Below are 14,762 nucleotides of genomic sequence, written 5' to 3' on the forward strand. Positions count from 1 at the left end.
TATTAAGGAAAGAAAGTAATACATTGAGCTACTAATGCCTCATGACAAATTAGTTTATGAGATTAACTAAATAGTAATCTGACAGTAATAATATTAGCTAACACCTATGATAGTTGAGGACATAGGGCATAGAAGATCTGGGGCACAAGGAGGCCACCACAGGGTCAGCAGGGTTACAGGATGGAGCGGCTTATTCCTGTATACACACCCACAAAGATTAAATGCAGTGCTTCACAGATTTGCCAAGGGTCAGTGGTATATAGACTGAGATGGAAAAAAATGTGTTTATGCATGTACAAATATATAAATATATGTGTATATACGTAGGGATATGTATATATACAAATATATATGCACACATGCATAATATGGGTTTATATAAATGATGTGAATACAGCTGAGACATTGATGGCACTATGAACTAAAAGAACACGAGTGTCCTAAAATCTAAGACATAAATATCTGTATCAAATTCATAGGACTCAAGTTCTAAGTACATCTTCCACAAAAATTACATTTGGTTAGATTTAAACAGTTTTAATTCATTTATAACATTTTATTCAAGTTTTGCCATTCTTTTCAGTCATTCTGTCATTAATTATTATTTATTGAGTAAATGCATGCTTATTTATTAAGGGACTGAATTAATTATTATTTATTGAGTACTCACAGTACGCCAGGGAGGGCTGGCTGAGCATAAAGGGACACTGTCCTGCCCTTGAAGAATTCATCAGGTAAAGAGAAAAGACAAATGCACTTGGCCTTAGCCTTTAAGTGAGGTTATTGGTGCTTATGTTACACCAAGAGGATGCTCGTGTGTGTGAATATGCGTGTGCATGTGTGTGTCCAGCCAAAGAGTGTGTCTGACTTGACTTTTTCACTCGTTCACCAATTCAAAGAGGTTTGGCCCTCAGAAAGTTGAGATTAAAGTCACATGTTATGTTGGAAATTAGTATTATTGGCCTTGTACAATTAGCAAAGGGTCACTGATGGTGCTGGGTTTTTTTCATCATTTAGTATGACAGTTTTCAAACATGCAACAAACAAAGAGGCAATATAACAGACGCCTGTATGTACACCAGTAAGAATAAACATACGTTAACATGTTTTATTATTATATTAGCTAGCACCTATAGTGTTTACTATGTGTCAAGCACGAGGCTTAACTTATTTGCCTCACAGAGCCTCCCATTCCTTCACATTTCATCAGCTACCAGAGGTAACCAAGTTAATTTGTATCATTCCCAGGAATGTTCTCATACTTTTACTCTCTATATTTATTCACAACATAAAATATATTATTGTTTTGTTTTTTAAACAAAAACAAATTTGTTTTTGACAAATTTTATCATATCGTAGATAAATTTAGCTGCTTTTTTCTTTCACTCAATGCTAAATTCTTGTAATTGATTTATATCAACACACTTACTTTAACTACATGAATGATCCACAGCTTATTCACCCAGTGGCCTGCAAAAAATCATTTGATGATTTCCAGTCCTTCATAGGTAGTGATCCTCAATAAACATTCACATCCCAAGCTCCATCTCACCATCTGCTTCTGAGAAACCAGCCTGCGTAACTCACGCACTTACTCCCAGGCACTAGGAACAGTTTGGTGACAAGTCAGTTTCTGATTCCTGAAACAGTTACCAGACTTTCATCAGTCTCATCAAGCTATCCATTCTCATCTATCTCTGTCTCAGTGGCTCCCTCACTTTCCTACTGTGACAGGAACCACTATTTTTACCCTCTCACTTTTCTTTTCCCCACCACACACAAAAAAAGAGAAAGACCCACGTCCTTTTGTGGCAAGGCTCCTGTCTGCATTCTAGATCTTGTTCTGCTCTGTAGGGGTTTTGGTCTGGTGTTACAAGTCTTCCCTCTCTGCTTTTTCCCCTTAGTCTATAAATAAATTTGTTACCTTGCTTTAAAAGGGAGCAGTAACAAACGTATAATAACTTCTATCATTTTGATCCTACAAAGATGTATTTCTGACCTTTTGAGCCAACCTCTCTTATTAACTTCTTATCCCACTGGAATCTGGCTTCTACCACCACTAGTTCACTGAAATTATTTTTATCAAGGACCCTATTAACCACTTTATTACTAAATCCAATGGGCGTTTTTCAGTGCTTGCTCTTCTTGACCTTCTGCAGGATTTGGCAAAGTTAACCAGTTCCTTTGAAGTTTATTAATAAAAGTATTTCAAATATACAAGTGTTTCAAATATAAAAGTACGTATAACAATATGAGACATTCATTGCTTACCATTCAAATTAAACAGATATAGACATTTTGCCATGTTTTCTTGAACTCTATCTTATTGAAAAAATAAATAAAATATAAGAGATAACTAAAAATCACCATCCTTTCCCCGAATCTTTGTCTCCCAGAGTAGCATATAACCTAAAGTGATGTGCGTCATAGCCAATCCTTCCTTTTCAAAATACTATCACTCTTTCTTCATTCTCCTCACACAGTTTGACTACTAGTTTTTAGAATCATTTTTGGGTTCCGCTTCCATCAGTATCTTCCTACTGTAGGTATTCCCTACAAAAGATTCTCTAGAAGAGGTTCTGTCTTTGGCCCTCTTCTGTTTATACTCTCCAAACTTTCTTTGAGTTATTTTCATCCATTCCCATGTCTTCAACCAATATCTCTCCTCAGATATAAAACCATACATCTGAAACTCTACTGAAAATTGGCATGTATATATTTCACAAAGGTAAAATTGTGAGACCAGAACTAAGCTCATTGTTTCCCTATATTAGTTTAGAGCAAAGTTAACTATTATAATAGATAAGCTCATATTTCCCCTTATAGTAGTGTAGGTAGTTTTAAAATATGTCCACAAATTCTTTGACATCCTTCCTTCTAAAGGTGGAGCCAAATACCCTCACACTGAGCATGAGCTGGACTTAGTGACTCTCTTCTAACAAGTACGATATGGTGGAAGCAATAGTGTACAACTTCCAAGACTGGGTCATAGAAAGCATTCTCTCTCTCTCTCTCTCATTGCTTTCTCTGGTGGATAAAACCTTCTATGCCATGGAGAAACTCAAGGAGCTCTAACAAGAGGTTCCTATGTCAAAGAACTGAGGTCTTCCGCCAACAATGTGAGTTATCTTAGAAATGACTTTTAGCCCAGGTCAAAGCTTCCTACATTAATGAATGACATCACCAGTCTCTTGTGAGCCAGCTTTGCCAGAGTCAGAGTATAGGATGTCTTGATTCCCTATCTTCACATCATACAGGTAATCAATCACCAAATTTTGTTGATTCTAAATCTGCAATATATTTTTTCCAGTACATTTTACTGTCTCTGTCTACTGCCATTACAGGCTAAGATCATGGCAACCATCTCCCAGCTGGCATCCCTACAAATTTTTCACCCTCCAATCCATTCTCCATCTTGCATTTTATAACCTTTTTAACATGCATATCTAATTATATCTCTCTTTTGCTTAAAAATAAACAAATAAAAAGCAAAACAACCTCAGTCCATTACATAATAAATATGTTCTAAGCACCTTAAGATAGAAAAAAAAAAAAAGGTTAGACATGACATTCAGGCCTTTGATTAACTTTCTAATCTCATCTCATGACATTTTCCTTACTTCAGGTTTCATCGACTCTGAACTTCTATAATTGCCCCCCAAATGGACCATACTCTCTTTTACCTCATTAACATTTTACATGCCTCTCTATCTGCTCTTCTTCCCTCTGTACTCGTTACCCATTAACGAGTCTCACCTTCAGAATTTCTATTTCTGTTTCAGTAGGTCATGAGCGGGGCCCAAGAATTTGCATGTTCAATTCAACCTTTTAGTGTACATCTATTTCAATATCTAAATTTTATATTTCTGGTTTTTATCTGCATTTATTTCTATTTTGTGATTTTAATTGTTTTTATGATGAAAATCATAGTGTACCTACATTTTATAACCTAGTGTTTTTCAACAAGTATATATATATATATATATATATATATATATATATATATATATATATATTTGTTGGCATGTACATTTCCCATTTGATCAAGTATTCTTCAATATATCATATGTTCCAGAATTTATTTTACCAATACCCTATTATTGTTATTTAGTCAGGTTCCAATATTTTATTATTATTGGTAGTTCTATAGTATTCAATCATATGGCTATATATTTGTTCATACCTCTGATTGTTTTTTTTTTTTTTTAGGAAACATAAAGCAAACCTATTTGAGTCTAGAGAGTGCTCATGTTAAGGATTTTATGTCAGATACCAAAATTGCCTTCTTGAAGAGTTATTTATTCTCAATTGCAGTAGAGCTATATATGATACTGGAAACTTGTGCATAGGTATGTGCATATATATATATATATATGTGTGTGTGTGTGTGTATATATATTTATTTATATATATGATACGAATTGGTGATTGACTCAATATCCTCCAGCAGTGTCCTTTAGACTTGCAATGCGAAAATTGAAAGCTATAATTTAGAACTAGGAATTTGTATGGTAGGTGTGGCCAGTTGCCTATAGACGAAGAATCTGAGAATGTTGAGCTTTTCAAAATTTTTAGAAAAGATGGGACTTCCCTGGTGGTTCAGTGGGTAAGACTCCACGCTCCCAATGCAGGGGGCCCAGGTTCGATCCTTGGTGGGTGAACTAGATCCCACATGCATGCCACAACTAAGAAGCCTGCATGCCATAACTAAGAGTCCGCATGCTGCAACTAAAGATCCTGTATGCCCCAACTAAACATGCCGCAACGAAGGTCGCACGTGCCACAATTAAGACCCGGCGCAGCCAAAATAAATAAATAAATAAATATTCAAAATTGTTAGAAAAGAGATCTCAGTTGGGATGAGGAAAAACAGAATTTTTCCACATGGGTTTCAATAAATTGGATTTATCTGAAATTAAAACTAACAGAAATTTTTAAATGGCATTATGAGAATTAGTGTAATTTTTAATTTAGTTCCATTCTCAAAGCATATGATATGAATTTAAACTGTTACTAGAAATAAAATTATTTCAAGAAGATATTTTCACAGGCCTAATTCTTAAATTCATTCTCTATATTACTGAGGGAGGCAGAATAATGCTCTCCTCACCCACAGATATCTGGGACCTGTGAATATGGTGCCTTACTTGTCAAAAATTTTTTTGCAGATATTATTTAAGGTTTAGGCACTTGAAATGAGATTATTTTGGATTATCTAGGTGGCCCAGTCTAATCATTCGTTAAAAGTGGAAGAGAGGGGCTTCTCTGGTGGTGCAGTGGTTAAGAATCCGCCTGCCAATGCAGGGGACACGGGTTCGATCCCTGGTCCGGGAAGATCCCACATGCCGCGGAGCAACTAAACCCCTGTGCCACAACTACTGATCCCGCGTGCCACAACTAGTGAAGCCCATGCACCTAGAGCCCATGCTCCGCAGCAAGAGAAGCCACAGCAATGAGAAGCCCGCGCACCGAAACGAGAAGTAGCCCCCCGCCCGCCGCAACTAGAGAAAACCCGTGCACAGCAACGAAGACCCAACGCAGCCAAAAATAAATAAATAAATAATTTTTTTTAAAAAAGTGAAAGAGAAAGGCAAAAGGTAGGTTAAGAGATGCAAAGTGAGAAAAATCTGACTTGCCATTGCTAGCTTCGAAGATGGAGGAAGGGAGCCATGAGCCAAGGATGGGCGCCCATAGTAACTGGGAATGCCAGTCAGCTGACAGCCAGCAATAAACAGACACCTCAGTCCTATAACCTCAAAGAAACAGATTCTCTAGCCTCCATAAGGAATGCAGTCAGACATCTGACTCCCCAAAACATTAAGAGAATAAATTTGTGTTGCTTTAAGACAAGAGAGTTATGATAATTTGTTACGGCAGCAATAGAAAACTATTAAAATTGGTGATAAGAAGCTCCATGAAAGGTGAAGATCATGTCTCTGCCTTTTTCACTGCTGTGAATAAGTGGCCAACAAAGTGCCTGGTGTGTAGCCAGTAATCAGTAAATATCTATAGATTAATTAATTAAGCCTCATACCTTGTTCTCATTTATTTTGGCATTACTCAGTAGGGGAAATCGTCTCACTAGATTTTAGGAGAGGAATAAAATATACTGATTAAATTCTGACTTCTAACTAGCTTAAAAAATGCAAACAAAACCTTAGGAAAAAAGTAATTTCTTATGTAATTAGCTAAATATAACTGTATGAATGGGGAGGTTGGACCTTTCCAATGTAATGCTTGATCTCATTTTATTTGATTAGGCAAATTATGGAACAACAGCATGAAATGCATTACTATACTAATGTAGCCTCCAAAATGTGAATCTCACTGTAACTGTGGCCTTGAGGTCTTTTAATGTTGAACCTGAATGAACAAGTTGAAGCAGTTCAAAAGAATGCTCACACACACACACCCAAATGTGTTAATTATACCTTCTTGCAGAGGAAAGCTTAAAGCTTATGCTACAATCAGAGAAAAAGAAGGAAATGGCACATCAGTCAATTTGTAAAAATGATAAAAGTAGTCAAACCACTTGAATGTTGCAGCAAGTCCAAAAATGCTTAATTGTGTGATTTAGGAGATGGATGGTGGTGATGGTAGCACAACATTATGAATGTATTTGACACCAGTGAATAATACACTTAAAAATGCTTAAGATGGTAAATTTTATCTTACGTGTATTCTACCACAATAAAAAAGTTGAAAATAGCTGTGGAGCAGAGTACCTGTTACCAGTCCCACAGGAGGACTCTAAACACTTCTTTCTGCGCATTGCATTTTGGTATTGGAGATGCCAAGGAAAATACAGTGCACTCAAGCACTGGATGGGACAACTCTTAGAGAAGAGAGAGGGCAAGATCAGCCTCAGTTGGTGTGTCAGTCCCCCATGACCGGTGGGTCTTTCCCAGAAGTACCCTCTTTGGGATAAGGCAATACAGGCAGCCAGGAGACTCACCTGCAGGTTTTTCCTCAAGTTCTAAGCAGTCCGTCTTCTCCTTTCCACTTTTCAGAGACTTTCTATGTTTTTTGCCGTTTGTTAGGTACAGGGATTTTTAGTTGTAATAAGGAGGACATGGGAGAAATGGGATTACTCAGTCTTGGAGGAGCTAGAAGTCCGAATAATCATTTTTTAACTCATTAACAAATAATCACTGAGGGCCTATTATGTGCCAGAAACTCTGCTACTTTATGTTCTACTTATGTTGCTAAGTGATTAGGACTGAAGGAGGAAGGAGGGAAGGAAGGAAGGAAGGGAGGGAGGGAGGGAGGGAGGGAGGGAAGGAGGGAGGGAGGAAGGGAGGGAGGGAGGAAAGAAGGAAGGAAACACTATTTATCCTCCCAGTCTCAGCAAAAACTTCACTGCTTTCCCTAATGATTCAGCCTAGGTTAGTCCCTTCCCATTACAAGCTCTTATAGCCCTTTGTGTTTCTCCTTTACGCGACTCCTGGTCTCGCATCTTCTTGTTCAGGGTCTGTCTCCACTTGCCAGTAAGATTGCTGAGACTAACTTGTCCTTACTGCTACAGTATCCTATTGCCCAGTACAGAGCCTGGCACAAGGTAGGCACCTGCCAATCTTCATTAATTAAGCTAATGAATGTGCAATTTCCTTTCTCTGGCTTTGTTCTTACCATTGTTTTTCATCCCTGGTACAACTGCTGCCTGAGTTCTGACTTTCTTGGTCGGTTCTTGGCCCCTTTCTCTTGGCAACAGAACAAATTCCCTAAGCTTAGGCATGGTTTGCACTCATCTGGCAAGGGTTTCGGAGGGGGGAGTCTTTACATTTCTGACTACTGAGCACAACTAACTTCCTCTATGCCCAGGACTCCACCCCAGACATGTCATTTCTGCCATTCTCCAGGGGCTATCAGAAAATCAGGGGGCTGTGTGTGGTTGAAGGTTTGCGGGGCCTGCCTTCACCCTAAACAGCACTGTTCTTTACCTGCTTTGTGTAGGTCATTGGGTAAAATGGAGAGGAAACACAGATGTCAAAATAGAATAAACACCTGGAACAGTTTCATTATCACAAAGCAGAAAAGCAAAATATAAATCTAGTCGTTCAGTTTTCCACTGTGAAGGGTCACTTTACCAATGTAATCCTTGGAAATTAAAACTAAGACTCTGAATTAATTATGCTTTCACTATCTTGGGTTTTCTTTCCTTTCTTGTTCAACATTAACTGCCTCTGAAATTATGTTAAAGCAATGATCTCTATCATAATGTCCTTCAGCTGGCCCTGAAAACAATTTCCTACAAAAACCTTTTTTTCCTAGGAAACATCTCAATCTTAGCCTCATCATTTTTGTTATTTTGTTTTGTTTTGTTTACACTTAGAGGAGATTACATTTTTATGAGGCTTAACTTATCTGTGACTTAGACTAAAGTAGTGTTTTGCAACAAATAGAATGATTTAAAAGTATTTTGCTCCCTCAGGAAGGCCGTTAATATACACGGGAAATAGTGTGGCAGCAAAATGAGATACTCTCGGTGGTACAGAGTTTATCTAGGGTTGCCCATATGAAACAGGCCTCATTTAGCATTAAATCTCATTTTATGTGATCAGGGTTTCTTTTCCAATGGGCCACTCAGGATTCATACTGTAAGACTTTTTTTTACTGAGCATCCTGAGAAGGCCATCTCTTCTGCCTTCCATCCATTCCCTTACACCTCAATTTCACACTTAAATTTGCCTACGTTTTGGCCAAATTAGAGCTGAATATATAGCATGCAGCCAGTACCTGTTTATTAAATAAAAACAATGAATAACACGTGTTGAAGTACTTTGGAAAATTATAAAATGATATATAAGTGCAAGTTATTAATATTTTCAGGTGATTTGCCTGGTTATCTATAAACATGCTGAGAAATCATTATTTTCAGATGTCATATTGTGTCACATGAATAATCAAGGATATCTTTAGGATTGTGAAGCACATAAAAGTTCACATTGTGAGTCATTTTTAGCATTTTTCCCTAGAAAGGATTGTGTGTGTGTGCGTGTATGCACATAGATACATAAAGTAACAAAAAATATGAGCAACATGAACACTATTCCTAGTTAATGTATAGAATTTCAAAATTTTTCCTAAAAACTCAAGATCTATTGGTACATGATGTTGTATTTGAGGGGAAATCTAGCTAGAGAATCTGATCCCTTTTATTTCTAACATTTTAGAGTTTATCAGTTTTATTGATGTCTTGTTCAAGATTACTACTTGAACAATATTTGAAGTCGATGTTAGTTTTATTGATGTTAAAAATCACTCTCCTTTCTTTCAAAATATTTTTTTTATTCTGTGAAAAAAACAATGAACAGATGAGGAAAGCTTGCTGTTTAAGGTCTATATACTATTACCTCAAATCCATTCATCAGTTTTGGAACAACCAATCCTCAATATCATCTCTGCAAATTTTCACAGAGGCTTATTTTTTATACTAATTTGAGGGATCATCTTGCTCTTTTTGAATTCAGCCAACTTCCTTAAGTGACAGAAAATGTGAGTTAGCAGATAACTGAAATTGTGAGATGGAAGGGTGTACATTGCAGGAATGCAATGCCATTTAAAATGGAATAGCAGGCATCTGCATTCTTAAAGACAAAAAACTTCCTCTGTCATTTTCTAAATTGATGCTCTTACCTCCTATAATGTTGCTCAGCCCTCCTCTCTCTGGTCTTTTTTCTCCATTTTATTTCCCTTCAATTTCAGGTGGGTGGGATGAGTGGAGAATCCCTCCAAGATTTGTTTTATGCAGAGAAATTCAGTTTTGTCCAGCCTCTATGGCAAAACTCAGATCTGAGATTCAGTTCGCGTGGAGGAACTCAGCTGAAGCTTTGAATGTATGACTTGCAAGACCCTTCCTGGTCGAGTTACAGTCTTAGACAAAGGCTGTCATGCTCTGTAGTTCACTACAAAGAGTAGGAGTGGAAAGGCAGTTTATTTTTCCAGTTACCCAAGTACCTAAGCAAATAGAGTACAAGATACTTTTAATTTCCTGGTGTTTCTTTTAATAATCAAGCTAGTTGTGGCTAGGTCTAGGTCTAGTCCCTCCATCATCTGATTCTTCAGCCAAGACGATTGGTAGCACGTTACTCTGAGTCAATCTCCATGTCTCTCTCAGTCTCTCCATGTCTCTCTCTCTCTCTTTCTCACACACACACACACACACAGACACTTTACCTTAATATAGTTCCTGCAAAGCAATCTGAACAAGCACATTTTAAAATAAATTTGCATGGTGTACTTATCAGCATTTTCTTTTGGCAGAAGAGCCCAAAAATAAAGTGCATAAAAAATCCAGCACACGGATTGCTACATTATGAGAAAGAAAACAAGTTTTTCTTTCTTTTATCAAATTGACTGAATTAGATACTAATAAGTGTAGAAATATACCCAAATTGAAGTGTTCTCAGAAATAAGCCATGGAAATTCACTAAGTGAAATATTAATTTAACTCTGAGACTAGAGTACATGGCTGCACCCACTTCATCACCTGCAGATAGACAACATTCTCCAGCCTCACCTGCTTGTTTCTTCCCTTAAACGTACAACAGATGTACCAGAGTTATTCTCTGATTCTACAATATGTATTTCTTTTCATATTAAAATAATGTATATATTTCTCTCCTGTGCACATATACCCACCGAAATTTTCCAGTAGCAATAAAATACTAACGAACTTCCTAAAGTAGTGTGATACTGTACAAAATCTAGTAACCACAAGGCTTTGTGATAGAAGAGGAAGTTATAATGTTTACAGTATTCATAAATGTTACCCGTTTATATTTTGCCCTCTTAAGATTGAAAAACAATATATGTAAGCAGATCAATCAAAAAAATATGTTAGACACCTTCTTGGCCATAATATAGGCTGTTTTAATTTTAAAAATAACCTAATAAATTGCCTCTGAGCAGTAAACAATGGTCAGTGATATTTATATAATAAAGTTAAGTTGACAGAGACACCCAGATCTTGTATCCAGTAAGGATTTATTAGAAAAACAAATACTGAATAATTTATGATTTAAAGTGGTTAGAATAAAATTCAGGAAAAATATAAGCAAATCATTTTCTTTTCTAACAATTTAAAATGTAGGAGGTTTAAACCTTATATATTTTTGCCAGAAGAGTAATTATCCATGGATGACAGATGCTGCTCCCTACTTAATGGAGGGTCTCAAATTTTACTCTGCATCTCATTGGGAAGGAAATATAAAAATTTAAAATAGAATTAACTTGGGGAAAGGCATCAGTGCTGCAACTCTTAGCACCAAATGTTTTTTCTTGGAGCACCAAATGCTTTAAGGAAAACATTCCAAGTATCAAAGTTTTCAGATAGATAAATATTTATGGATCAAATCCATAAAGAACAGACATTGTTATGAAATATATATAGATGCCTTCAAAACTTTCTTTCCAGGCAGAGTAGACACATAAGTTAGGAGTCATTTCCCACTTAATTGTTTTTGCAACCTTATGCAACACAAATGGATTATGGATAAAGACTTAACTAATTTATTCACAGAAAGTAGATCTTGACTGACATTATGTCCAAAAAATTAAACAGGAACTGTTTCTCTATATAAAACGTTACTAAACTTACAGAAATGGCTTTATTTTAACCTTTCATTTTCCTGGTTGAAAAGTGTAGCGGTGTTCAAATTAGTCCTTTGGTGAGAATACAGTACTCTTTAAAGCAAATTCTTCTCAATTTGCTAGTTAGCATAATCAGAGAAAATCATAACCTAGATCTGGTTCATGTATTTAAGAGCAATAAAATTCCATCTGTCTTTGAACTTCATGAATGATACTTTTTTAGTCTATACATAGACCATTGCCTATGACCATTGACTCTCAGACCCTCTTCACTGAGAGTTCTTCATAGTGGTATCAGAACTGGAAATCCATTTTCATTACAATCTACAGAAAGCTATTTTGCTGTTTAAGGGCAAAGGTCTACTTACACTGCTCATGTACAAAATAAAAGTATCATACAAATGCCATGATACTAGACAAATTCAAAGGAACTACCAAAGAAGCAGCCTTACCTTCTGTAGTACCCTTGAGGCTCTTAAATTCGGGGTGTGCACTGGTTGGAAATGAAGTGCCAATTTAAGAAAATCGTAGTAGGTCCTGCCCCAGATGCAAATGTAGAACAATGGCCTACAGGAACTCAATGGATATATATCTGGTTTCCAAGTCACACTTGCAAACATGGATAATTAGTACCAACACTACCATTTGTGAACATAATGGACATTTTGGAACTGGATACAATTCTGTCCCTGAAACTAATCAAGACAATTAAATATTCAACCAAACAAGGCTTGAGTTCATGTGGGCTTAAAGAAAAATGGTAGCCGAGGCACAGGTAAAATTTTATTTATGAATATGTAGACACATGACTTTGGATCCAGCCAGCCAGTGACATAAATAAACTTGAGCAAAAGATTCAAGCTAGAGGATATATATGTATACATATATCTATGTATAAAAATTTGTGTGTGTGAGCAAGGCTTATTGGAGCAGTGCAACAAATCTGGACACCAACCATCAGAATCACTCCCATCCTTTGAAATTTCCATTAAGCGCGCAATGGGGGTAATTATACTGGGATGCTCCAAATCACTGTTTCCATCTTGTGCACTCACATGCCCGCCAAACATGAAATGTTCGCCTTCTCCCTTCCAATGTGATGGTTGTTGAACTTATTTTTAGTGTCATTTGATAAGCCTTTGTGCTCGCAGAGAGACATCCCACTGACCCAGCCACTGGTCATTGTCTATACCAGTTCACATCAAAGCAGGCGCGCTTTGTCAGGTTTCCAGTCGAATATCCATTTCGCATCTGAAGTACAGTATCGAAAGTGACTAGATCATTTGAGTTTTTTTCTTCAGCTGCTGCCTTCTTCCTCCCCCACAGTGTTTCCGCTCACGCTAACATAATTTGGCATCGTTGACGTGAGACGATGGTGGTTTTTCTAAAAAAATTATAATACATACATTTTCGATGTTTTGTGGTGGTAGACCCTCCTGAAAATTTAATTTATAAATTGATGAGAGGAGGCCTTTTTTTTTCTCTCTACTGAATCACAACCAAGGTAGAGTGCCCCTCAAAATCCAAGTAATGCGCATACAGTAATAGGTCATTCAATGTCAAAAGGCATAAAAAAGATGAGCAAAATCTTCACAGGCTGCTGCTTGCTGTTGCCTTTAATTATATTAATTAAATTTTGAAATTTTCATGCAAAGAGAGTTGCTGGCTTGTGACGCTGAAGAGCCCTTGGAGACTTGGAGGAAGAAAATACCCTGAGCGGAAGCTTTGTGGTTACTGCTTCCTTTAAATTAAAAGCAAAACAAACTCCTAGGTATGTTTACAGATATTACTGCTTTATGTACTACTAAGCCCTAAACATAGAAAGAGGGGTAAATCTACCAATCCCAGGGACAAGTTCTCAAATCATGAGTCCATTAAGCTCCACTGAAGATCTCTGGTTAGAGGCCGTCTTCCTGTGGAATTATGCTCTATTAATTTTCTTCTTTTCCCAAGTGCATAATGAAAGAAAGGTGCCTTCAAAAACTAAAGGGCAAAATCTTGCTTGCTACCGATACCTTGAGGCATCCTGTCTACATTTTGTCATACGTGTGCACTTTTCAGTGTTAGAATGACAAGATTTTCCAGTCAGAAGCTTCCCGGAAGGCACATCGTGGTAGGGGACTTGGAAGGATTTTGTGATCTGACACAGCTATAAGGCAATAGACTCCTTTATTTGCTTAGCCTGGTGGGAGATTTCATACTCTGCCTTTGGCTAACAATCTTGCCATGTAAACACACAAGTGCCATGTTTCCATGTAAAATGCTCCTTTCTCCATTAAAGATTCACCAGGGCCAATTGTTTTGAGCTCCCTATTTTGATATCATCTTCATGCTTTTGTTTTCGCTTTTTCCTCTTTTACACATTCAAAAAAACTTTCTTGTATAAACCACAGCATGTACATTAAAGTTCCTTTTTATTTTTAATGTCCTGAATCATGTGTTACCATTGAGTTTCATCAAATCCCATGTAGATGGCAGAACAAGAGTTTGAAAATGTTTGATGCAAGCAAAGCAGGAGGCAGAGAAAACATTTCCTGACTGAGAGGAATAAAGCTGCTCTTCCAAAAACTTCTGAAATGCACTTTGTTTTCTTTTGGTTGGAAATCGGCATCGTGAAGATGTACCATCTTCGTACCTCTTGGTCTTCCTGCTTTCCTTTTACTGAGAGGGAACTCGGGAGAAGTTTATGCACCGGCCCTAGGAAAGAAACAAATCCTTATTGAAATACAGAAGTAATTATTTAAAAAAAGCATGAGAACACCTAGTTTTCCTACTATGATATAACAAACGATTACCCAAGGTAAGGTCAATGTTAGGATGAAACATGAAGTCATAAGTTTTTTTCTTTGGGTCAAAGCATGATGGTTCATTCAGATCTTTTCCACAGCAAGTTCACCTACACAATGGTATGGTAAAATTAGAGTGAAAAAAGCACTACAGAAAACAGAACTTTGTTATTGCTATTTAAAGAATAGCATTACTATCCGAGCGATAAAAATATCAAAGCCACAACCCTGTATGTTTCTACAGTGTATTAAAATGGAAGTGTCCCATTTATACAATCTGGTGTTTTTAAAACTGATATAAAACTGGTGCTTCTAAAATGTATGCATGAGAAGTGTATTTAAGAAGTCGTAAGAGATTGAGGATAAGAAGTCAGGGAGAAAGGG

The 14,762-nt window shown here is 36.9% G+C and overlaps 1 protein-coding gene across 2 annotated transcripts in view; it reads right to left on the reverse strand.

Moving 5' to 3' along the window:
• Window positions 1-11,649: 11,649 nt before the first annotated feature.
• Window positions 11,650-14,762, reverse strand: part of ANTXR2 (ANTXR cell adhesion molecule 2) — a 163,292-nt gene continuing 160,179 nt past the window's right edge. For both annotated transcript variants that reach the window (XM_061192410.1, XM_061192409.1), the window contains one exon: window positions 11,650-14,289. In XM_061192410.1, coding sequence (XP_061048393.1) covers window positions 14,251-14,289 — 39 coding nt within the window. In that variant the 3' untranslated portion in view covers window positions 11,650-14,250. The remainder of the gene's footprint in view (window positions 14,290-14,762) is intronic.

This window comes from Eubalaena glacialis, chromosome 5 (assembly GCF_028564815.1).
Source record: "Eubalaena glacialis isolate mEubGla1 chromosome 5, mEubGla1.1.hap2.+ XY, whole genome shotgun sequence".
In the NCBI taxonomy this organism is placed as follows: domain Eukaryota; kingdom Metazoa; phylum Chordata; class Mammalia; order Artiodactyla; family Balaenidae; genus Eubalaena; species Eubalaena glacialis.